Source organism: Scyliorhinus canicula, chromosome 15, assembly GCF_902713615.1.
Source record: "Scyliorhinus canicula chromosome 15, sScyCan1.1, whole genome shotgun sequence".
NCBI classification, from domain to species: Eukaryota; Metazoa; Chordata; class Chondrichthyes; order Carcharhiniformes; family Scyliorhinidae; genus Scyliorhinus; species Scyliorhinus canicula.
In genome coordinates, this window is record NC_052160.1 from 115,477,157 (window position 1) to 115,503,702 (window position 26,546).

Below are 26,546 nucleotides of genomic sequence, written 5' to 3' on the forward strand. Positions count from 1 at the left end.
ACATTTTAATATCAGCTGACCTGTTCTATTCACATGGAATTGAATTAACAAAACATCAATCATATGCATTCACAGAATGATACAGTACAGGAGCTATTTGACTCTTAAGTCTGTGCTGACTGCTATCCAACTAGAGGGGCTGTTTAGCACACAGCTAAATCGCTGGCTTTGAAAGCAGGCCAGCAGCACGGTTCGATTCCCGTAACAGCCTCCCCGAACAGGCGCCGGAATGTGGCGACTCGGGGCTTTTCACAGTAACTTCATCTGAAGCCTACTCGTGACAATAAGTGATTTTCACTAGTCCCACTCCCCCCTCTCCTTTCCCAAGGCCCCACAAATGTTTTCTCTTTTGAAAGTTGTTAAATCTGGTATCACCACCCTTTTAGACAGTGTATTCCAGATCACAATTGGCTGGATTAATGTTATTCTTCATGTTGCCTCTGGTTCTTCAGCCTTGAACCCGTGCCCTGGTTATTAACCTATCTCTCAATGAAAACAATTTCTCTTTATTCACATGATCAAATGACTCATGACCTTGAACACCTCTGTCAAATCTTTTGTTAACCTTCTCTGCTCTAAGAAGGACCTCATCTTCTCCAATATTTCGAACATAACTGAAGTCTTCAATTCCTGCTACCATTGTTATAAATCTCTTCTGATTCCTCTCCAAGGCCTTGGCCTTCCTAAAGAATTGAACAGAATTACTATCTTATAAAAGTTCAGCATAACTTTCTGACCCATTAATGCCATGCATTCCATTTGCTGTTTAGTTTTCCCAATTTGGCCTGCCACCTTCAGAGATTTGTGTACATCCAACCATGTCTCTCTATTTTTGCACCTCCTTTAAAATTCACCTACTGCACTCTGCAACACTTTGTCACCTTATAGGAAGCTTCAGAGTTACCTGAACGATACATTTGTGTTTTCATGTGGCATATAAGTGATGGCCTTGTAGAACACTGCATTCACAGATTTACCATAAACAAAAGCACAGATGATTTGCTGGCATATATAAAATAGAAAGGATCCCGGGACTAACTCACCTCAGGAAATACAAACAAGGAGTAAGTTGGAGAGAGTATTGGGAATATGTTCAAATGCAGTTAAAGTTTGCGATTTTAAAAAGTGCAATGATTCATACCAGTGGTATATATAAGACATAAAATCCTTTTACCAATGCATATATTCACATAACTGGAAATCAGAAATAATCCATATCTTTTTATCAAGACACTTACCACAGTAAAATCTGTCTCATGCACTTTGTATGAGTTATAGATGTGTTTTTGTAATCAAGCATTTTTCACCTTCATTCATTAATAGAATTGAAAAGGTCACTTCACATGCTGAGTAAATAATCAAAGTAACTAATTCACATTCGTTATTACTAGAATCAGAATAAATTACTCAATCTGACAGAGATCATTGGCCCATAAACAAGACATACCAACAGATCTTGGCCCATATTCAACTTTAAGATTTTATCTCATACTTAAATGACTGCTGTTCCTAAATATTTTTCATACACAATAGAACATGCAATGAATAGCTTCAAATCACTGATGTTACAAATATTGTTTATTTACTGGCAACATTTAATGCAGTGGCTTACTTGGCCTAAAATTTGACTATCATTAAACTGAATCTTGCCCTCCATGCCAATGATTAGATACTTTGAAGTGTGGACTAATCTCGGAGTATTAATATAGTTCTGCAACATTCACCTGGTATGTGTCCCAAAGTCGAATGGTGCATCGGAGAGGTAGCTCCCTCATCAGCAAGTTATTCATCCACCGGAATGCAAACTGCAGGTACTCTACTTCATATTTTCTGAAGTGAATGTGAACATGCTCTGTGGGGAAAAATTGTTTTCAATAGTTAGTGCATGAGATACATCTGGCAAACTAGACTTGTTTTGACAGAAATCAAGTGTTAATAGAGCAACAGATATTAAATGGGAACATTTTTTAAAAAAAATGTTTAGAAACCAAATGTCATACTGTCCAAAGCCTGCACCATGGGTAATTATAAGGAATAAAGTATTTTAACAATTTGCCCCTTCTGCTCTGGATGAGAACAATACAGAGTTCACATTTGATAGCTATGAAGACAACCACAAATTGAATCAGGCATCTCTTCAGGGTGCAGATAAAATTGAATCTACTCTCCACTCCCAGCAGTAAATTGCAATTTTGTAAAGTGTATGAGGCTTTTTATAGTGCTGAACCAGCAATCACAACAGGGAGATTGCAGGCATGGTGAAAGCAGTTTCATTATTAACAACTGTCTGTGCTTAAAATAAAATCATGTTTCTTTCTGGTTTTATACAGGCTCTGGCGCATAAATTGCATGATAGACTTGCGTGACATATGTAAGCAATTCAACTTTTTTGCTTGGCTTCTCGAAAGATCAATTTTTTTTTGCAATCTCCCAAAGGGTTAACAAGCAGGAGTGAACGGATTTTCTTCATAATTCAATCTGGCAGCTGCCGGATTCTATTTTTTTTTTTAAAAATTGATAAATTATACTTGACCTCTTTTTAATACAGTGGCCGGAGCAATGAATTTTATTTTTTTCTGGAAAAATCAGTGACCTGGCGGAAAATATACCTCCTGCGCATTCATCAAAGTCTTCATTAGAAACATAAACAAACACAAGGGGTAAAAATGAAAAGGGGCTTTACAGCAGTTGCATTTCCCTCCCTTAAAAATGTACATGTATGCATAGCTTGCATTTAATACAATGGTAAAATCCAACAAAAGTTACATAATTGTTTTTCATTTGTTCCTGGGATGTGGGTGTCGCAGGCTGGGCCAGCATTTGTTGCCCATGCCTAATTGCCCTTAAACTAAGTGACTTACTAGGTCATTTCACTGGGGGAGGTGGTGGGGGAGTTAAGGGTCAATCGCATCACTGTGGGTCTGGAGTCACATGTAGGCCAGGCCGGGTAAGGACAGCAGATTTCCTTCCCTAAATGACATTAGTGGACCAGATGGGTTTTTACGACAATTAGCTAACAATTAGCAGGGTCATCATCAGACTTTTAATTCCAGATTTTTATTGAATTCAAATTTCACCACCTGCCATTGTGGGATTTGAACCTGGCACCCTAGAGCATTACCCTGGGTCTCTGGATTACTAGTCCAGTGACAATACCGCGACACCACTGCCTCTCCATCATTATTATAAATGTTTAAATTACCCCTGGGAGGAAGACTATTTATCAATCCCTAAATTTTAACCAGAATTGCAACCTAAAACTTAGCTTCTTTTTAATTTGGTTACCACATTCATGTACGCAAATTCCAACTGAAAAGAAAAGCCCAAATTTCACCGTTGATATCAGAACAAGCGAACAGGACTGGAGAAATGGCATTGAAATTCTGACATCAGCAAAGAATGAAGCACAAATAAGGCCACAGTGAAGGCCAATTTCAAAAAGCTGTCACTGGACAACAGACAAAGCAGAATTTGAACTTTGATGATATTGAACAAGAAATCAGCCATGATCTGATTGAATGGCGGAGCAGACACGAAGGGCTGAATTGCCTATTTCTGCTCCTAATTCCTATGTGTCTAACATGCTACACACTGTAACTGGCTGATAGTGCTGTGTCACCAAACAAACTGCTCAGGATGGCAAATTCAGAGCCAAACTCCTCAAAGTATTAATGAGGTAATAATCAAGTTAAAGGAGAACATTTTCAGTGAAAAATTAAAACTGGCATACTTATTTAACCGGTGAAGACACATATTCTTGTTTATGTTGCACAAAACTCGCTATGACCAGCTAACTGAGATTCAGTCTGGTTAATTCGATTCTTGATAACATTGCTTCTTAAAAATAAAAATCACAATGTGGGCCACAATTTAACGGAAATGAAACAGAGGCCCGTGTCAAGCGCGTTTATCCGGGTGTTTCCTGGTGCTGACAGCACCAAAAACAACCCCGCTATTAAACGGGAGTGCTTCATTTCTACACCTTGGCGAGGGACGCTCAGGTGAGGCAGCACTTAGTCCCGTTTCCTGTACTCAGTGCAGTGACACAATTACGCCCATAACAAAAGTCACTGGTTCAAGTCAGTGACAAGATTATTCTCTGCACATTCTCTCATATTCTCAAACTGCAATGAACTTATTAACATGTTATGTTGGTTATTCTTACAGCACTACCACATAGCTACTGCTGGAGTCGATGAAGCAATGATGTTGTACTAGAGGTTAACTTGTCAGCAATCTGACTACATATTTTGTGCTGGAAGTTCTGCAATACCAGAAAGATTGTTCTGTCCTTAGAATCCCTTCAGTGCAGCTGGAGGCCATTCGGCCCATCGAGTCTGCACTGACCCTCTGACAGAGCACTCCTCCACCCTATCCCTGTAACCTCATAATCCCACCTAACCTTTGGACAATAAGGGCAATTTAGCATAACCAATCCACCTAACACACACATCTTTGGACTTAAATATAATTAAAGACAATTATATTGTTAATGTTAACTGTATAAGCATTATTTACACTTTCAGATCAAATAACCAAAACATTACAATTGAATGCCAAGTTAGCCTGTGACTGACATTAGCTAAAAATACCCATATGTGGAACAGTTACTTTTTGTTGTTTTTTAATTTTTAACATAGATGTTAAAAGCCATTTATTTGAAATGGGCTCATGCTTATGTCAAAAATGCAGGCAAGGGAGTTTACTTCAAATGTGCTACACTACCTTTCAGGCTCATATTCTCAAACTGCAATCAACTTATTAACTTTCACAAATCATTGATCGAATTGAAATTCCACTATTTGTTCAAATTTATTCTCTGCTGTTCTATTTTAGACTTCTGTCTGGCCTACAAGCTGCCCATTTTTTGCCACAGGCACTCGATGTTTGAATCATATCCAACAGCCAATTTCTGCCAACTGACAAGAGTCCAGAAAAGGGGGGAAAAGCTCAACTGTTCAATTTTGCTGCCACTGCAGTTGCTAAGCAACAACATGGCCATTGTATATTACTTTTGCTGAGGCTGTTCATTCCAAAGTATTTCACTGCCTGAGATTTTCACCTCCCACAAATAAATGGGTGTTCCAAATGCCACAGCACTACTAACCAATTTACAAAAAAAAACATCACCTCATTCTGCGCTGAAGACAAGTCCCAGAGATGAATGTCTATTAAGCTTTAAAGGTATCATCCAAGAATGTTTCTGGAAACGCTGCTGCTTATTACAAAAGTAAGTGTTTGGATCAAAGTTATATTTCAGCTGCATTATTCTCTGAGCAAACTGACAATTACACCATCTGAACTGTAAGTAAAAGTTTAATTAGACCACATTCATTGAGGCCCTTGTGATGAAACGCAAAAACTCTGGCATTCACTTGACATCATCCTTGCATGGTGGCCGAGACCAGAAGCTCTCTGCGAATGTAGGCAGCATGCCACAAAGCAAAAATTTCAATCTCTGTTAGAAGTACAATTCTACGATGAATGATATCCTGGATGACAACTCCAATTGGTTTAGGTTTAAGGGATCTGTAGTACCCAGTGACATTGGCCTCCCGTATTCTCCAGGAAAATACTTTCCCATTCCTCAGCAAAAACTGCCTTTATTTTTGGGGTTAGAAAAATATCACGGACAAGGTTTCGACCTCCTTTCTCCATGGAATTACACAGAACATACAACAATAAGAGATCCTTCAACCCAACCAACCAATGCGAACAATCCACTTGAACCTCTTTAGGCTGTTTAGGGCTGTTTAGCTCACAGGGCTAATCGCTGGCTTTGAAAGCAGACCAAGGCAAGCCAGCAGCACGGTTCGATTCCCGTAACAGCCTCCCCGAACAGGCGGCGGAATGTGGCGACTAGGGGCTTTTCACAGTAACTTCATTTGAAGCCTACTCGTGACAATAAGCGATTTTCATTTAATTTCCCATCTTTCCTCATCTAAAATGTATCTCTTTCTTCCCTTCCCTCCCATATGCTTTTCTCTTGCTGCCCTTGAATGCATCTACTACTCCGTACAGTAGCAAGTTCCCCATTTTCACCAATCTCTGGATAAAGAAGTTTCTTCTGAATTCCCTATTGGGTTTCTTGGCGATTATATCCTACTGATGGCCTCTAGTTATGCTCTTCCCCACAAGAGGAAACATTCCCGCTTTATCTGCTCTGTCAATACCTTTCATAATTGACTCCCCAGGAAATTTTAAAAAGGCAGCAAGGCTTGAACATATTCCTTTGGTTGGAGAGAATGGATCCCTCAGTATGAATGTATATCGCAAGCTTTAATGAGCCACATTACAAAATCAACTGATTATCTTAAATGGATTGCTAGGGTAGCTATTAGTACACTCAGGATAGTTACTTGCAGACACCGGTTAGTACTACTGAGTGCAAGATGAAAAGCTTCAGCAACATGTCTCTCTTTTCAGCAATTTAAAAAACCCAGCCTGTCAAACCTTTGCCGATAAACTTTCTCTACACCCTCTCAAGTGCCTCTACATCCTTTTTAATGATATCCATAGAATCCTTATAGTGCAGAAGGCGCAAAGAGTCTGCACCAACCCTCCGATAGAACACTCTACCGAAGCACCTTTGCCCACCCTGTCCCCTTAACCCTGTGCATTGGTCTTGGCCAATCTACTTAACCAGCACGCCTTTAGACTGAGGGGGGAAACGGGTACACCCGGGGGAAACCCATGGAGACAGGGGGAGAACATGCAAACTCCACATAGACAGTCACCCAAGGCTGGAAATCGAACTACACAGTACTATAATTATGGTCTAACCAAGTTTCAATACAGGCTGAGTAAAAACCCCAGGCTTTTTAATTCTCTCACTCTAAAATAAAACCTAATGCAGTTTGGTTTTATGGCCTTGCTGGACTACGGGGCAACTTTTAGTTCGTGCATTTGTACTCTGGGATCTCTTTGCACCTCTACCCCACCTAGTAACACCTTCCAAGAAATAACTGACCTCCCTATTCTTCCTACCAAAATGTATTTGTGTTGCTAATGTGTGCCCATTCCGCAAGTTCATAAATATTCTCCTGTAATTTGTGCCATCCTTCTCATTGACGATTCCTCCTTCCATTTGGTGGCATCTGCAAATTTAGAAATTATGTTTTTGACTCCAAGTCCAAGTCATTAATATAAATATAAAACAGCAGTGGTCCCAGAATTGATCTTTGTGGAACACCACTTCCAACCGTCCTATGATAACTGATAGTGACTTATTTCACACGTTAACAATAATACACTTGAATTTGCAGTTTTCTTGGTCTTCTTGGTGATTGATACACTGATGATTGATGCACATTGAAAAATAATTCATCAGTCAGCAGTCTACTGATTCATATATTTGCATAAATCAGTGAGCACCGAGACCCCAGAATAATTGAGAGGTTTGCCAGCCAAGCTGCTGAGAGGCTTTTTGTCAATTCTTTCTGGGTTTGGTCCAACTCCAGATAAGACGAGCACAAAATGAGACCTACTTAAAGTGTGCAATGTTAGAAATTCATTCTGGATGACTTCTGCAGCTATACTAGAAGAGGTGCCCTCCAGTTGATCACTGATCATCTGGACACGTTTATGTGCCTTGAGAACCCTTATAAAGCACAAGTTATTAATCAGGATCAAGCCATGGTTAGCACAGTAAAAAAAAAACCCCTCTCTCCATTCTGTAAGAAAGTATGCTGGGTTGTGGCAGTTTTCACCACCCCCCCCCCAAATCAGCAGATGTATTATGAAATATGGTCATGTCGGAATGAGGTTGGGGGGGGGGGGGGGGTCGCATAGAAAATCTGAAATACCATTACGGATATTGGGAGCAGATTGCTACCGAAATCCATAATACAAGTCTCTCAGTGGTTTACAAAATTGAATTAAATTTTTGCAGCTACTGGCGATTGTGGAACATTACGGAGGTCACACATTGAAATGAGAGGAAAAACCTTGCTGGCCAAATTGATCTGTTTCTTGTTTGTGAAGGAGTCACCGATTCTCCCTTCCGTACGCCATCAGTTACTAATGTACATTTCTTTGAACATTCATAGAACAGTACAGCACAGAACAGGCCCTTCGGCCCTCGATGTTGTGCCGAGCAATGATCACCCTACTCAAACCCACGTATCCACCCTATACCCGTAACCCAACAACCCCCCCCCCCTTAACCTTACTCCTTTTAGGACACTACGGGCAATTTATCATGGCCAATCCACCTAACCCGTACATCTTTGGACTGTGGGAGGAAACCGGAGCACCCGGAGGAAACCCACGCACACACGGGGAGGACGTGCAGACTCCGCACAGACAGTGACCCAGCCGGGAATCGAACCTGGGACCCTGGAGCTGTGAAGCATTTATGCTAACCACCATGCTACCGTGCTGCCCCTTTAATATTATCTCAGAACATGAACGTAACTGGTTGTTCTGCTCCTGAAGTTGATAATTTGGTTGTCCCAACTTGCCTGTGAAACGATTCTCAGGTATACAGGCTGAAGACGAGGCCACAGCTGTCAAAAGGATTTTTTTCTTATCTTGAGCAGGGTGGCACACTCTCACTCCTTTTGTTCAATAAATTTAGAGTACCCAATTCATTTTTTTCCAATTAAGGGACATTTTAGCGTGGCCAATCCAGCTAGCCTGCACATCTTTGGGTTGCAGGGGCGAAACCCACGCAAACACGTGGCGAATGTGCAAACTCCACACGGACAGTGACCCAGTGCCGGGATCGAACCAGGGACCTCGGTGCCATGATGCTGCAGTGCTAACCACTGTGCCGCCGTGCTGCCTTCACACTCTCACTCTTGCTGACACCAGGTTGGGGGGGGGGGAATGAGTGAGGATCGAAAGATTGGGGTGGCATTTCAAAATAGTGCCCGATTCGCAAATTCTCTTCCCGCATTGGTGAGCTGAGGTCATCAGTACAGGAAACGATACATGCAACCTCGGGGGAACATTCATCGTTGAGGGCAAAAAAAGTCAAAATGCTGTTCAAAAGCGGTATTGTTAGCACCGAGAAATACTCTGCCAAACAAATCTGTTTCTGTTCAGCTAAATCATGCCCATTGCCTTGATGTTACGTTCTTCCTACCAAAATGTATCACCTCACACTTCCATGTCAAGCTTCTTAGTGTTGCTGGAATTGCACTCATCCAGGCAAGTGAAGAGTATTGCATCACACTCTGACCTGTGCCTTGTAAATGGAGGACAGACTTTGGGGAATCAGGAGGCGAGGAGGATTCCTAGCCTCGGGCTTGCTCTTGTAGCCACAGTTCTATATGGCTAGTCCAATTAAGTTTCAAGTCAATGGTCGTTCCCAGGATATTGATAGTGGGGGATTCAGCGATGGTAATGCAATTGAATGCCAGAGGGCGATGATTAGAGTTTCTCTTATTGGAGATGGTTATTACCTTGCACTTGGGTGGCACACATAATACTTGTCACTTGTCAGCAAAAGCCTGGATATTGTCCAGATCTTTCTGTATTTGGAGATGGACTGCTTCAGCCACTGGGGTTGTACGTGCTGGTTGACAGTATTTTCTGGAGAGGAGGATGTAGGGTCGTTAGGTGGGCATCAAATTTGCATGTGGTAGGCATGCACAAGTGCCAATCCAGGCACATTGCAGCACCTGCACGCTCTGCACAGCCAGAAGCTTGCACACTTACCCATGGATGGCAAGCAGACTTGTTAGTTTCCCAGCCATGCTCTCCTATGCAGCACGGTGGCACAGTGGCTAGCACTACTGCCTCAGTGCCAGGGACCTGGATTCAATTCTAGCCGTGGCCGACTGTGTGGAGTTTGCACATTCTCCCAGTGTCTGCGTGGGTTTCCTCTGGGTGCTCCGGTTTCCTCCCACAGTCCAAAGATGTACAGTTTAGCTGGATTGGCCATGCTAAATTGCCCCTTAGCATCCAAAGATGTACAGGTTTAAGTGGGTTGCGGGGATAGGGCGTGGGATGAGCCGAGGTAGGGTGCTTTTTCAGAGGGTTGGTACAGTGTTGATGGGCCGAGTGGCCTCCTTCTGCAATGTAGGGATTCTATGGACTCTAATATTCATCCTGGTAATTGGATAAACCAAACATTTCTTAAAAAACACAGCAACTTTTGTTAAAGATGTAGACTGGTTTACTTTACGGGCACCTGAAAGTGGTAGTTCTAGACAGTATATCGGAGTTAGTTTAATAGACACTGGTTCAATCATGTACACTGGTTCCTGAAATGGTTAAAAATAATTGACTGCCACTATATTATATATACTTGAGATTGCTAGACTAGCAGTCTCACAGATACACTGGACAATAGGCACCTTTAATGGCACGAGAGGGCCGTAACCACAGCTCGGAGCGGCAAATGGGTTCAGGGGAGGGCAGTGGAGGAGTGGGCTTAGGTAAGGTGATCTTTCCAAGGTCAGTGCAGACTCTAGGCCGAATGGTTTCCTTCTGCACTGTAAATTCTATGAATCTGAAATATAACTGTCTGTGCAATTGTTGAATCAGAGCTCTCGGTGTGCCATTAATTGGAGCACTGGGGCCCGTGCTATAGCTCAAAATAAAGGCCTTGTTTGAAACTCCAAGAATCTTTGTCCTGTTTGCTCGAGAGTGAGAGCGTGAAGAGCACTGTAGCCGAAAAGCGTTATTTTCCTTCCTATCAGCACCCAATGGTAGAATATAAGATAAAGGAGTATGTCACATGGTACCTCGCACCTCCTGCCATTCAATAAGACCATGGCTGATCTTCTACCTCAACTCCACTGTTGAGAGTCTGATTTCCACTTCCTTTGATTTCCATCGTATCTAAAAATCTGTCAATCTCCGTTTTGAATATTGTCAATGGCTGAATACCCAAACCCTTTTACACTAGTGAATTCCTCTGATTAAAGAAATTTCTCCTCATCTCAACCTTAAATGGCTGGCCCCTTACCACCCCTAGTTTTCAACCCTCCCACCTGGGGAAACAGCATAACCCCTATCAAGTTCCTGAACATTTTTATACATTTCAATTTGATCGTAACCTAATTCTTCGAAATTCCAAAGAATATAAGCACATCCTACTTAATGTCTTCTCATAAGTCAACTCTCTCATTCAAGGAATCAATTTAGTGAATCTTTGTTACATTTCTCCAAGGAAAATATATCCTTCCTTAGGTATGAAGATCAGAACTGTACACAGTGCTCTCAGTGTGGCTTTACCAAAGCCCTAAATAATTACCCTTACCCTCCAAATCCCTTGCAATAAAGACAAGCGTAATATTTACCTTCCTAATTGCTTTCTGTGATTTGTGTGCAAACATTTGCCATTGTTCTTTTTGTAAAATATCTCCCTTTCTACTCTTCCTACCCCAAAGTGGATAATTTCACACTTCCCCACATTATCCTTCCTACCCACTCATATAACCAATCTATATCCTCGGTTCACCATACCGTCGGTCCCTTCAGCTAAGTCATTTATATAAATTGTAAAAGGTCGAGGCCCCATCACTTATCCTTGTTGCACACCACTTGTCATATTCTGCCAACCAGAAATAGACCCATTTATGCCAACTGTTTCCTGTTAGCCAGCTGATCTTCAATCCATGCCAATATGTTACTCCCTTAACCATGAGCTATTATTTTCTACCATAACTTTTGATGTGGCACCTTATCAAATGTCTTCTGAAAATCTAAGTACAGGATGTCCACTACTTCCCCATAATCCATAAAACATGTGACTCATTCAAAGAACTCCAATAAATTGGTTAACATGAGTTCCCTTTCACAAAACCATGTTGACTGCCTGATTGCCGTGAATTTTTCCAAGTGCCCTGCTATAATGTCTTTAACAATGGATTCTCACATTTTCCCTTGGACAGATGTTAGGCTAACTGACCTGCAGTTTCCTGCTTTCTGCCTCCCTTCTTTTTGAATAGAGGAGTTCAATTTGTTATCTTCCAAGCTGATGGAACCTTCCCTTGTAGCCACCTGGAGTGGCCATGTCCCGATTACAAAATGGACACTTGCAGAGAATGAAGGGAAAATTGGACAATGCTAAGAAAGCAGGCAAGTGCAAGGTTTGTCTGTGGATTGGAGTTTGCAGCTCACAGACAAGACCGATACTGCAAATCCATTAGCATACTAATGAGCTATCTCTGGGGACAAAAGAGAAACATTTATGCAAACGATACCAAAGCAGACACCCAGTGGAGACTAAAACAAGGGCAGGCCAACTGTCATCTAGGGCCCACCCAGCGATCAGGCAGCCACCCCTTTATTGGAGAAAATCAATACAAAGGATTAGGATATGGTCCAATTAATTGGAGTCAAGTTCAAGGCTCGCCGAAAAGAGCGCGAAGCCCCTTTGGGGTATAAATCGCTCTCTTCTTCTTCTTCTTTATCTTGGCCTTGGCTCTCAGTGACGAGAGACCCGCCAAGCACCAGACAAGTAAGTCCAAAGTCAACGCATGCTACGAGATAGGCGCTCCTAATTACTATTCTATACAAGTTCGATCCCAGCAGCCTCAGAACCGGACAACGGCCATTGTTCCTCTGACTGAGTGGGCACCCGAAGCTAAGTATAGGCTTTTAGTGGTAGTGATAGTTTAGTAAGTAGAGTTTGTGCATGAGTATAATTGACTGTGCGTGTAAATAAATGTGCATTGATTTCAAACTTACTAACTGGTGTATTGAGTCTTTGATCAGTATTCGGTTTTGAACCTTGTGGCGGTATCAAAAGGATACCTGGCGACTCTTGAGCTAGCATAATTAAAGCAGAGCAAATTAAGGAGAGAGCATAACGAGCAACACCCTGAATCTAGAACATTTTGGAAAATTAAAAATAATAAACCAACTATCTGATTATCCACAGCTTTCAAGACCTGAGGGTGAAATCCTTCCATATGGGGGTGAAGGGGGGGGGGATTGGTCAGTCCGCAGATTCAACAATTTGCTCAATACCACTTTCCTAGTGACTGTAATTTTTCTGAGTTCCTCCCTCCCTTCCATTTCCTGATTTACAGTTATTTCTGAGATGTTACTAGTGTCCTCTATAGTGAAGACAGCTTAAAAATACCGGTTTAACCCATTTGCCAAAATTAATTTCCATTATCAATTCCCCAGACACAGTTTCCATTGGACCAAAACTCACTTTGTAAACGCTTTTCTAATTTAAATATTTACTGAAACTCTTATTATCTGTCTTTATATTACTAGCTAGCTTTGTCTCATACTTTAGTTTTCCCTTCTTATCAATCTTTAATGTTCTTTATATTCTTTCCAATCTTAATGTATGTTTTCCCCTGCTGCTGTAACTTGTCTCACTTCTCTATCTCTCTCTGTGTCCGTATCTCCATCTCAAGCTTTTGCATTTGGAAAGCTCGCACTTTCACTCGGGCTTCCCTTTCTCCCTCATCCCTTTCTGATGTTTTGTGATTGAGTCATTACATCAGTTAAGTGAAGGTTTCGAAAATATAGATTTCTCAGTAGTGGTGATGGTTCCTAGAGTTGATCTGCCAGGAGGTTCGTTTCACAGGTAGACTTGATGATGAAATAGGTTAGAGGAGAAACAGAGGTTTAGTTCCAGTTTCAAGACAGTGCAGGGTCATTGCTTTGCTGCTGAACTGGTTGTAATTGTTTTTTTGTTATTTTAAATTTTTAAAAAAAATTTAGATTACCCAATTATTTTTTCCAATTAAGGGGCAATTTAGTGTGGCCAATCCACCTACTCTGCACATTTTTGGGTTGTGGGGGCGAAACCCACGCAGACACGGGGAGAATGTGCAAACTCCACACGGACAGTGACCCAGAGCCGGGATCGAACCTGGGACCTCAGCGCCGTGAGGCGGTTGTGCTAACCACTAGGCCACCGTGCTGCCCGACTGGTTGTAATTGTTGATGAATTTGTCTGAAATCAAATTACTGCGGACGCTGGAATCTGAAACCAAAGAGAAAATGCTGGAAAATCTCAGCAGATCTGGCAGCATCTGTAGGGAGAGAAAAGACCTTGCGTTTTGAGTCCAGATGACCCTTTGTCAAAGCTATAATACAGAGAAAGTGGGAAATATTTATACTGTGCAGTGAGAATGAAAGATGAGTCATAGCCACAGAAACCCACCTTGCTGCAACGTTCCAGTGAAGCTCTACGCAAACTGGAGAAATTACATCTCATCTTCCGGTTAGGCACACTACAGCCTTCCGGTCTCAACAGCGAATTCAGCAACTTCAGATGATTAGCTCTACCCCACCTCGATCCATTTGTTTTCATCCCATTTCATTTTAACTGCTTTTTACCATTTCTTTCTCTCTAGTCTTTCTTTATATATACTTAACTTAACCGCAATCTTATCCATCTTTCCTTATCCCTCCTCCCCTGTGCTTCCCCCTTTCCCTCCCCCCACATCTATATCTGTCACAGTTTGCCCTCTGATGTTAGTTGCTCTGTCGTTTGGCCTTTCACACCTTTTGTTATGTCTGGGGACTGCCATTAGCACTTTTTCCCCATGGTTTGTGTGGCTATTAGCACCCTGGGTTTCTGATTTTCCAGCATTTTCTCTTTGGTGGTGTATTTATCTGTTGGAAACCCCCCCCCCTTTTGATGTTTACATCTCTGAAGATGTCTCTAAAACACAGTTTGAATTTTTCTGCCATATCTTTAGTAGGGTGTGAGATGCCTACTGTGGCTTCACATCAGTATCAAGTCATGGTCCCAAATACGGGATTGTAGTACTTTAAATAACACTCTGATGTCTTTTTTATCCTGTGGGCTTTTTAGATGGCCAAAGCCTCTCAATTTGACAGAGTAGATTTGCACTTTTTTTTACAATGATTTGATTTGATTTATTGTCACATCTCCGAAGTACGGGGGAAAGTATTTTTCTGCGGCCGAGGGAACGTACACAGTACGTACATAGTAGACAAAAGAATAATCAACAGAGAATATTGACAAATGGTACATCGACAAACAGTGATTGGTTACAGTGCAGAACAAGGGGCCAAACAAAACAAATATATGAGCAAGAGCAGCATGAATGTGTCGATGGAGTCTCATCTCCTGGCCAAAACCGCAGTGACTCAATATCATGTCATGGATCTGCCCAGAAACAGGTCAAAATTTGCCTAGTAACAACGGTAACACCAATGTAACAAGGCATAATGGAATGCGATCTGCCCAGCAACAGGTAGAAATCTGTCGAGCAATCATAGTAACCAACATTCAAAAGGATAATGAAAAGCAATTTTGACAGTAACAAGACGTCTAGACAAATGATATATAGTTGCTAGCAGTCTCAGAAGCAGAGCGACAGTTTACACCTAACAACACGGGAGGCAGTTTACATCTAACAGCCTGTTAGGCCAATCTCCAATCTAAGAGCCAGAAGTGTAGGCAGGCATCCAAGGTCATACAGAAACCTTTGTGAAGAAAGTTAAAACATCCTCGCTGGATCAGGAAGAGACTTTTCCCAGACTTGACTATCAGCCCTGTATTGTGTCATGACTATAAGCTGGATTTGACTTACAGATTGACTTCATTTGGTTGTTGTTCAGGGAAAGGGGATGTCTTAAGGAATTCGGGGGAATTATATATATAGTTTAGAACAAGGGGTACGTTCTACATAAATGGTGCAGGTGTTTAATGATTCATATACTATAATTGTCCTAGAGTACTGTAGTTCTGTAAATTCATTCATTTTTTCCTTAATTTAATAGTCTTTAATACTTGTTACATGATGACTGGGCTGTTTATTCTCACTGGGGCTTCACTTGACTCCTCACACCATTCCAAAAACAAAACTATGGGCGGCACAGTAGCACAGTGGGTAGCACTGTTGCTTCACAACGCCAGGGTCCCAGGTTCGATTCCCGCTTGGGTCACTGTCTGTGCAGAGTCCGCACATTCTCCCAGTGTCTGCGTGGGTTTCCTCCGGGTGCTCCGGTATCCTCCCACAATTCCCGAAAGATGTGCTTGTTAGGTGAATTGGACATTCTGAATTCCCCCTCTGTGTACCCTAACAGACACCGGAGTGTGGTGACTAGGGGATTTTCACTTCATTGCAGTGCTAATGTACACCAACTTGTGACAATAATAAAGATTATTATTATATAGCCCCACAAACCGGTGTTTCAAGTTGTGAAACCCTTGCAGACGCCATCAGTGTGGTACGTGACAATCAGAAAAGGCATCTTTGTCCTCTTGAGAATGAAGATGGTTTAATTCACAACAACTGTCTTGGAGCTCTGAGGAGCCAACTTAAGTTCAGCTTTATTTATTTTAACACTTAATCTTTGAAAATCTGTCTTCAAAGATTTATAAATACTCTCAAGCAGGTACCGTGTCATGGCACTGCTGCGAGTGATTTAAAGAAAATCATGAGAATAATACTGAATCAACATTGACAAGAATTACCATTTGTGCACTACTTGTGCAAAACTTTTGTGCTGCAGTAGTTAAAAGCTCAAAATAAATTACATCGTAAGAGTGGAGGTTTCGTCTGTCACAATGGTCTGTTTACTTCAAATGAAGTTAGATGTATTGTATACCGTCATCCAAATATTTGCAATTTGATTACCTTAATTAAGTATCCAAAACTTGGATGATGGGACCAAATGTATGGTTGCTAAATTTCCTAATGGACAAGACAGGTAGGAGAGCAAGTTGTGAAGTGGACATAAAGAGTCTTCAAAGGGATAGAGATAGGTTAAGGCAATGGGTATAAATGTGACAGATGGATTAAGTCCACTTTGGCAAACAAAAAGGAAAGCAGCACACTATTTAAATAGAGGGAGATTGCTGAGCTCTGCAGTACAGAGGGATTGGGGGGTTCTAGTACATGAATCACAACAAGCTGGTATGTAGGTATAGCAATGTTGGTATTTCTTGCAAGGGGAATGAAGTATAAAAGTAGGGAAGCTGTGCTATAATTGTACAAGGCATGGTTTATGGTTCATTTTCATGGAGTGTGGGCTTCCCTGGCTAGGTCAGAATTTATTGCCCATCACTAATTGCCTTTGAGGGGGTGGTGGTGAGCTACCTTCTTGAACCACTGCAGTCTATGTGATGTAGGTACACCACAGTGCTGTTAGGAAAGGAGTTCCAGGATTTTGGCCCAGTGACAGTGAAAGGACAATGGTATAGTTCAAAATCAGGATGGTGTGTGGCTTGGAGGGAAACTTGCAGCTGCTGTTCTCATGCAACAGTTGCCCTTGTCCTTCTTGATGGAATAGTTCTCAGGTTTTGAAGGTGCGTTTGAAGGAGCCTTGGTGAGTTGCTGCCATGCATCTTGTAGATGGTACACCCAGCCACCACTGTGCATGGTGGAGGGAGTGAATAATAAAAGTGCTGTATGGTGTGCCAATCAAACAGGCTGCTTTGTCTTGGATGCTGTCGAGCATCTTGAGTGGTATTGGAGCTGCACACAACCAGGCAAGTGGAGAATAATCCATCACATTCCTGACTTGTGTCTTGTAGATGTGGACAGGTTTTGGGGAGTCAGAATTCACAGTACTACAGATGAGGCTGCTGAGATCATATCTGGAGTTTATAAGAATGGGAAGTGATCCCATTAAAACATATAAAAGATCTTGAGGGAACTTGACAGGGTGGATGCTGAGAGAACGTTTCCCCTTATGGGAGAGACAACAACCAGGGGACAGTTTAAAAAAAGGGATCTCCTATTTACGATAACGATAGTGAGAAATCTCAGAGGGTGGTTATTTTATGTAATTCCCTTCTCCAGAGAGCATTGGAGGCCGGTACTGGAATATTTTTAAGGCCAAGTTAGATAGACTCTTGATTGACAAGCTAGTCCAATGGTATAGGGGGTAGACATGAAAGTAGAGTCGAGGCCACAATCAGATCAGCCATGATATCACCAAATTGTGGAGCATGCTCAAGGAACGGAATGGCCGACTCCTAATTTGTATGTTTGTAAGGTAAATAATTAGAAGCCAAAAAAAAATTATTTCTGACAAAGCAAGACTACTTACAAACAACTGACTTTCTGTCATGGAAACTACCTGATCTAATTAAATGGCCGTTCCGACATTTAATAAGATCATGGCTGATCTGATAGCGTTTTTCACTTATTTACATTGAATCAACAAGAGCAAAATGGTGAACTAATGAACGATACAAAATAAATCAAAATGTTAAATTGTACGAGCAAGACTACTTACCTTAGGCTGAATAAAATATATTTTTTAAAGACAAATCTAAAGCCGATGTTCACAATTGGCAGGAATGGAAATGATGCTGCCGCTCAAGTGATCAATTCTGGCCTTGAGTAGAATTATATAAACTCACCATCAATTCGACTGATGAGTTCTTCAAGTGCTTTGACTTTCTTCTGAATCCCCGGTTGTGCAAACGTGTAATTGTCCTTTAATGAAACAAAAAATACAAATTAGTTAAATAATGCTGTAGCATTTAATGTTATTAATTGATAACTAATTGCAATATTCAGCACACTGCTACTGAAAGAGAACTATAATGCTGGATTTGTATGTACCTCCAGGATACATAACTCTTTGGCCTACACACGACTCCAGTTCTCATAAATTGATTCTGAAAGTCACGTAAAGTGGCTGAGTTACAGTTCATGGGGCAGTCAACCACTACTTTCTCAGAGCAATGTGGATGGATAATACATTGCAAGTACTCAGGAAAGTTCTCAGGAAACAAAAAAAAGCAAAATCATAAACAACCTAATGATTCAATTCAAGCCTGGTGATCTCTCCATACATGCTCACAGCGCTAGCAAAAGCCACCATGAACTATTTATATGCTTTAAAAGTAGCAATTTATACATACATCCAAAGTTCATTGTAAGAAAGCCAGTGCTGACGTTATCCAGAACGGAAGCTTACAATGCCAAAACAGACCCTTGTGTGTTATCATATTCAGTAACCGTTAAAGAGTCAATGGGCGAGATTCTCCGCCACTTCCGGGGCCGATTCCCCCCCACCCCCGGGCGGGGCTAGGAGCACGGCCCCGTGCGTCACGGCCTTGACGACGGTCGTCAAGGCCGCACGCCAAGTGTCACGCCGGCTGACGCGGCCGATGACGTCAGTCGCGCATGCGCAGGTTGGACAACGCCAACTCGCGCATGCGCAGTTGCCTCAGCCGCCCTGCAAGACGTGGTGGCTTGATCTTGCGGGGCGGCGGAGAGAAAAGAGTGCGTCCGTTACGGACGCACGGCCCCCCTTGGCACCGCCGTGGTACTGCTGTGCCAATCGGGCCCGCAGATGCCCCAAACGGGCAACTGGCGCCCATTTCACGACGGCAGCGAGCAGGTGTGTTTGCTGCCATGTTGAAACGAGCGCGAAGGCCTGGCCGCTCGGCACATCGGCCTCGGAGAATCGCCGCTCGCCGTAAAAAACGACGAGCGGCGATTCGTGGCGTGGGGGGGGGGGGGAATAGCGGGAGGCCGTGCAAAATGTCGGGAGGCCCTCCCGCTATTCTCCCACCCGGCGTGGGGGCGGAGAATCGCGCCCAATAGCTATGTTCATTTGCAGATAGGCTTGGGAGAGATCAACTTTGCTAAAGTTTTGTCCACCTGAGGGTGCACCTGAGAGAGCACATAATATAGGGTTGATAGTAGTTTTGAAATGCCCACATACCTGTACTGAACCATCCTTCATTAAGACTTGGACTATTGGGGGTAGTAACAGGCACAAGGGACTCTTGTCTTCAGTAACCTCTCGAATTCTTCTTCCACTTTAGGTCGAATAGCATAGAGTACGCTACGCGCTGTCAAACATTTAGACATGCTATCTGCCTATATCTCAAGTTTCACTTCGACCCCCGTCATGGATCTAAGTGACACCTCGAACACGTTGCATACTTTCTCAGAAATAGTTGAAGAATGTTCATAGAATCAACAACTGGGTTCATGGACGGACCAATTTAGCTTAATCTTCCTCAACCAAGATCTCCCAAACAACGCTATAACGTTTCCTTGAATACTGGGAAGAGACAACTCCACTTTCTGCTCGTTAACCTCCACAGTCACCTTGATGAAGCCCTTAAGTAGCATGACCTCCTCAGTATGACCTCAAGACCACATCAGATGGTTGCAATGGCAGATACTTCAATTTCTGACGTTATATCAATTGAGGTACAAGTGATACTGCAGCGCCCATATCTACTTACATCTTAATAACATTCCCATTTAATTTGGGATAGACCCAAAATCGTTGCTGGTCTCTTTGCACGGCTAGAATGTCGAGCTTAAAGTCTTCAGTTGGATTACTTAACTGGCAAACTCACCTTGTCAATTTTACAGTATTTTTCTTGGTACATTTCTTTTGTGCTGAAGGTTGGCGTGACCAACATGGCCATGGCAATGTGACCAGTTATGTCACAATTTTTGCAATTGTTCTCCTTGCTTCAACTATCTTCAGCCATATTTCCCACTTGGTTGCAGCGATTACATGGTCGGTTTGTGGTGGACCTGCTTTTCACAGACTCCAGCTTATGGACTTTAGCTCAAACTCCAATCAGCAAAGCTTCTCTCACACCAAGTTCCATAGATATTGCAATTTCTATCTATAATCTGTGATAATATATCTTCAGGTTAATATATCTTCAGTCAACAATTACATTTGATAGCTCAATTCCTGAGGTCATAAACAAATTGGTCGCAAAGTATATCATCCCAAGTATGACCAAATTTGCAGTACTTTGCTAGCTTCCGCAGTGATGGAACACATTGTGAAATGTTTTCCCCTTCGTCTTGCGCATAACAGCAAAAGCAGAATTTTTCAGCTATTAGAGTGGATGGGGAGAGAAATGTTCTTGCGAGGCAATTATTAACTCATCATATTGTCTCCAGGTTTATCTGGCTGTACTAAATTCTGTAGCAACATGAATGTTTTCACCCAAACGGAGCTGAGAAAGGTCACGGCATGCCGGTCTACTGGTGTCGAATTAGCTTTAAGGAGTGACTGGAACCTTTCCTCCTACAAATTCCATGTCTACTCCTCCTCATCAAACACATCATGGTGGATGTTCTTCCCGCCATTTATGACGTGCAGCTCCCTGATCTGTGATAATCAGCCATCAGCCTGTTTTCTCTGCCGTTTATTTCTTTCTGTTTAAAGCAGACAAACTTGCAGCACACAAGCAGACTAGCTGTTTCTGTGCCCTGCTATAGATACCTAGTTTGAAGAATTGGCAGCCCATAGGTTCGCGTTCCCGTGTCAGTGTGCCCTGTGCGTGGTCTCCACGGCTCTACCCACTACAACAGTAAACAATGAAAACTTTGATTCGCGGTTTGAATTCAGCCTCCAATTCATAGTTGTCCGATAACTTATTAAAAACAAACATTTTACTTGCACTAATGGCTGTCGCAATCGACCAGATGATTTGCCGATGCCCTGCAACAACTGCATGGTGTCCAAATATTTTACATGGGTTACTTTTAGTTGCCACAACGATGATTTCACCTTGGATGTCTACAATATTTCTCTGACCTCATTCCAGACGGTGTACGGGCCGGCATCTCCGATGATTCCTTCTTCTGGCTCACAAATTGGTCGTTGAAAGTTGTTTCTCTCCCTTTTAAAAAAAAAATGGCCCAGATCTCATCGGCAGTTTCTCTTTTGTTGTAGCCGCAAAGAGAAAGAATCTGAAGTGGCACATGTCGCGTTCGTATGACATAGTGCAAGGGATTTATTTACAAGATGCTGCTCAAACAGGGTACAATGGTGATTTCCACAATAGCCTGTGAAATGCTCTAACACATGTCATTACATCAGCCAATGATTTTACTGTGATACATAACACTCCCTTATCAAACACTTAGGGGATGGGGGGGGGGGGGGGGGGGGGAGGAGAGGGGGGAGGAGAATGTATACACCTGGAGCAATAAACACTTCTTTAACACAAAATATAATACATATCTCTGTAACATCCCGCAATCCCACAACCCATTGAGATATCGGTGTTCTCTTTTAACTGCTCCACCATTGGTGATCGTGCCTTCAGTTGCCTAGGCTCTCAGTTCCGAAAATTCCCTTCCTTAACCTCTCAGCCTCTCTGCCTTTCTTGCCTCCTTTACGACTTTCCTTAGAGCCCCTCTCTTTGACCATGCTTTTGGCCGTGTAGTACAAGGAGGTTTGGGTTATTAAGGGTTATTGTGAGACTGGCAAACAGTATCACCCTTATTATGATGTAGAATGTCACAAGAATGGACAGAATACAGTAGCAGACAAGCAGAGGACAGCATCGAGAAAGGGCTGTACCTTGGAGATGTAAATAGCTATGCATTACCAATAAATACAATGTTCAACTACACAGGCCTCCAGGCCTCTTCGGGAGACAGTGGACTAACCCTTACAACAGGCCGTTGCCCTAATGTTACTTTATCGATGTCAAAACTTTGCTTTATATTGCTCCTGCAAATTGCCCTGGGATATTTTATTACGCTAAAGGCACAACATAAATACAAGTTGTTGTTGCCCTATTACATCTACAGCAATGACCTAATACAAAATGGAGGGAAGAACAAAATACTTCAGAAGCTGGAAATCTGAAACAAAGACGAAAAAGGCTGAAAATCTCCAGCAGGTCTGGCAGCATCAGTGAAGAAAGAAAGAGAGCTACCATTTTATGCCAGAGGTCTTTCTCATCAGGACCTGTTGAACGTAGGATGTTTTAAAAAGTAATTCTTTAATAGGTTGTTTATTTTATAAATCATGACAAGTGTATCTGATAATACATCAAAATGTTGTCCTCTTAGACCTTGAGATGTTCCTTATGCCAGCAGCTGTTTTCCAGCTCGCTCTGTAACCTTTACTTGAATAACCCAGGGATTTAATTAGCATAATAAATTATATAGATGCAGTTGAGAAACCCAGACAGACAAGTTATGTTGCATACTAAACATACACAAAATGTTACCACTGTCAATGTGCGAACAATACAGAACAGAAATCGTAGATCTTTCCGCTCAAAATGCTGCAATAAAGATTTAGAAACTGAAGCAACGACAACACCTTAAGAGAGAAGTTTCCGTTACAAACACTGCTGTCTAAAGTTGCAACTCATATAAAGTCATGCGCTGCTTATAAATTTTCACATCCTAATATTTAAAAATATTTACCATGAGAAAATAAACTCTGACATTCTAAAGGTCCATCAGTTACTTCCTTCCTCCCTCTGGAGAATTTAATGTTATCATACAATTTTGATTTGTAAATTAATACATTGAGGTGATTTTGTGAATTTATTTTAAACATTTGTAAACATCAAAATTGTATCAAACTCTCCATTAAAAGAAAAAACCTTATGCCAATTTAACCTGCACAATAACCTGATACTTGGCATCAACACGGGGGAATGCACGGTCCAGCAGTAGACTGGGCCACTGTTGCTGGTGACAACTGATTCAGGAACTGATTATATGAATTGTCTAAAATTTTAGCAAATGACATTAATTAGCGGGTTAGCTTAACTACTGTTAAATGAGAATGTATTTACATAGAAAGGGCTATAATTTTTTACAATTAGTTTGAACAAGCGTTGAATAGTTTGCGGTGGTCTTGTTGGATTAGAGCGTAAAAGATTTGTTTTAAATTTTTATGCCTTCATTTTTGATAGTAAGAAGTCTTACAACGACAGGTTAAAGTCCAACAGGTTTATTTGGAATCACTAGCTTTCGGAGTGCAGCTTCATCAGGTAAGTTCATTTTTTAATGGAGGACACTAAACTAATATGTCATTTCTGAACTTAATCTAAAAGCTTGCACTTTTCATAATTCATGAATGTGAACATTGGGCTTTCTTGGGTAACATAAATCCAGGAATGCGCTACTCGCGCTTCAAACCTTTACAGGTCCCATGTACATAATGCTTGAATTCATTGCAAATTTGTGTAAAATAACGTTTCTGTGCTGTTACTAGCTTGGTGTTGTGTTTTTAAACAAAATCTAAATAAGCTGATGAAGATTTAATTTGGAAGCTTATTTTTCAGAAGAAATGACATGAGGGATGGGATCGGGGCAACAGCACACAACAGCAAAATGACAGGCACATTATGCGCAACATTCATTGGTAAAGTTAGTACAAGTATAAAGACTAGCATGAAATTGATTGGAATTCTCAGGAAAAATTATTTAACCAGGAGCATTTAAAAAGTGGGTTTCGTTGAGAAAGGAAATATATTCATACTTCGTATATCACCAGCCCTCAGCAAACCAACAAAATAACCTGTTAAACCAAGGAGGCCACAGATTTAGATAGAAATTGCAAGATTTCATAAGACAGTCATGCTTTAAAATGTTTCCTTTAATTTAAAGGTGAAATAGAACTTTCCGAGTAGGGCGATTGGGTGATCGTACTAAACTCTGCCAGCGGGTAGGCCCATGTGACTGGATCATCTTAGGAAAGAGGTCGTGGATGAAATCTGTGGAAAATCAAATGATAGGTTTCATACCTTGACAAGAGAGGGAGCCAGTTTTCTGGGCAGTGGCTCTCAGACCCGGAGAGGAGGACAGAAACAGCTGCTGTTGTGAAAAGCGCAGCAAAGAGGATAACTTCGCATTCCCCCCACCATTGAACGGCATTTACCACAAGTTTTTCTCAATCACATCAATCTACACTCTTTTTCAGCTTTTTACTCCCATCTACATTATGTATTGTTGCTTAGTGCCATTGACAAACTAAAAATATATTTCTCTTTTCTTTCATGAAAATTATTTATAAATATTGTATTAACCACCTTGCAAGCTGGATGCCAAAGTAAACTGGTTCTCTGTTTGAAAAGATAGGGCTTGTGGAAATTTCAAGGCAAAAGCCAGTTTGGGGATGTTCAGAAGGCTGAGTTGCCAAAGGACATCGCACGCTGGGAGATGGGAACTTGCTGAAAAGTCAGGAGTCTGGGGCTCAATCTACAAGGCTATCTTCCCACTTCGCAAGTTGCAAGAGCTGCAAGATGTGATCAAAGGATAAAAAAAACTTGCAAGGGGCATCAAGGACAGCATATTAGGAGTTTACAGTGATAGGAAGAGAAAATAGGTGGCTAAGAGTATTGTGGGTTCTGTAATCATTGATGCAGTTGCTTTTGGTGTTATTGAAAATGAGGAAATGCTTCACTTACTAATAGCTTGAATTGCTTTGGTTTTCACAATAGAGGATGAGAATAAAGTACCAGAGATACAAGAAAAAACTAAATTAAAGGGGAGGAACTTACCAGATTTAGCACAAGTAAAAGAAAAATAGTAATTGAGAAAATAATTAGAGTTAAGTAGACAAATATCCAGGACCTAATGGTTTCCATCTGAGTGCATGAAACAGTTGTGGAAATAAGACATATTAGTCATCACGTTATAAAATTCCCTTGATTCAGGAATAATATTTCTGGATTTGAAATTTAACATTGTTACAATTTAAGGACAAGAAGAGTCAAATGAGAAAATTATAACTCTATTAGTTTGCATCTGTTGTGGGGAAGTTGCTAGAATATACTATTGGAATATATCATTGGAATATACCATTGGAATATACCATTAGGGACAGTATACCGAGCACTGAGACAAACATGAACTGATCAAAGAGAGCCAGCGTGGTTTTGTACAATGCATTTAGTTCAATTTTTTGAGGAATTATGTATTGTGACAGATAAGGTACGTTTATGGATGTTATCGATATGAACTTCTAGAAGACATTTGATAACATTCCACAAATTAGACTATTAACAAAAATAGAACACAAAAATTGGAGGCAACCTATTTAGATGCATAGGGAGTATGTTAGGAAATGGAAAGCACCGATATGGATACTGGATACCCACTCCAGTTGACAAGATGTGACTGGCGATATTGTCCAGGGATCTGTACTGGGACCTTAACCTTTCACAATATTTACAAATGATTTTGATGAAAGGAGAGAGAAATAGGTTTTCAGTTTGTTAATGACACCAAGTTAGATGCAACAATGCACAATATAGATGGGAATAAAAGTTGAAAGAAAGTGTAGATTGACATGAATGAGCAAAACAGCAGTAGATGGAGTTTAATGTGGGGAAATGTGAGGTTATCCCTTTTGGATCCAAGAAAGGTGGATCAGAGTACTTTCTAAATTGCAAGAAGCTAAAAAATGAGTACAGAAATAATGGTGTGGAAATTATTTTAAAGTTATGGTTAGATCCCATTTAAAATACTGTGATAAGTTCCGGTCACCGTGTCACTGGAAGAACATATTGACCTTCGATTCATCAGAATACCGGTTAAATTACGAAAACAGATTTGTGATATCATGAAGCAATTCTTCACACAAATGATAGTGGACATCTGGAACTCTCTCCCCCCACAAAGAGTGCTGAGGTTAAATCAATTGAAAATTTCAAAATTGGGATGGATAGATGTTATTAGGCAAGGTGTTTAAGAGTTCCAGAACAAAGGCAGGGAGATTGAGTTAAGGTACAGAGCTGCTATGATCTAGCTGAATGATGATGGAACCAACCTGGAGGGGCTAAATGGCTTACTCCAGTCCCTACAATTCGAGATATATTTTTTGTTTCTAGGTTTTGAACTACACTTGTGCACAAGTCCTTATCCTCCAGCTGGACAGGACAGTATGTC

At 41.4% G+C, this 26,546-nt stretch overlaps 1 protein-coding gene across 6 annotated transcripts in view; it reads right to left on the minus strand.

Moving 5' to 3' along the window:
• Nucleotides 1–26,546, minus strand: part of LOC119979117 (TBC1 domain family member 22B-like) — a 355,807-nt gene that overhangs the window by 104,956 nt on the left and 224,305 nt on the right. For all 6 annotated transcript variants that reach the window (XM_038821122.1, XM_038821126.1, XM_038821121.1 and 3 more), the window contains 2 exons: nucleotides 18,269–18,344; nucleotides 1,725–1,852 (listed from right to left, as the gene is read on the minus strand). In XM_038821122.1, coding sequence (XP_038677050.1) covers nucleotides 1,725–1,852; nucleotides 18,269–18,344 — 204 coding nt within the window. The remainder of the gene's footprint in view (nucleotides 1–1,724; nucleotides 1,853–18,268; nucleotides 18,345–26,546) is intronic.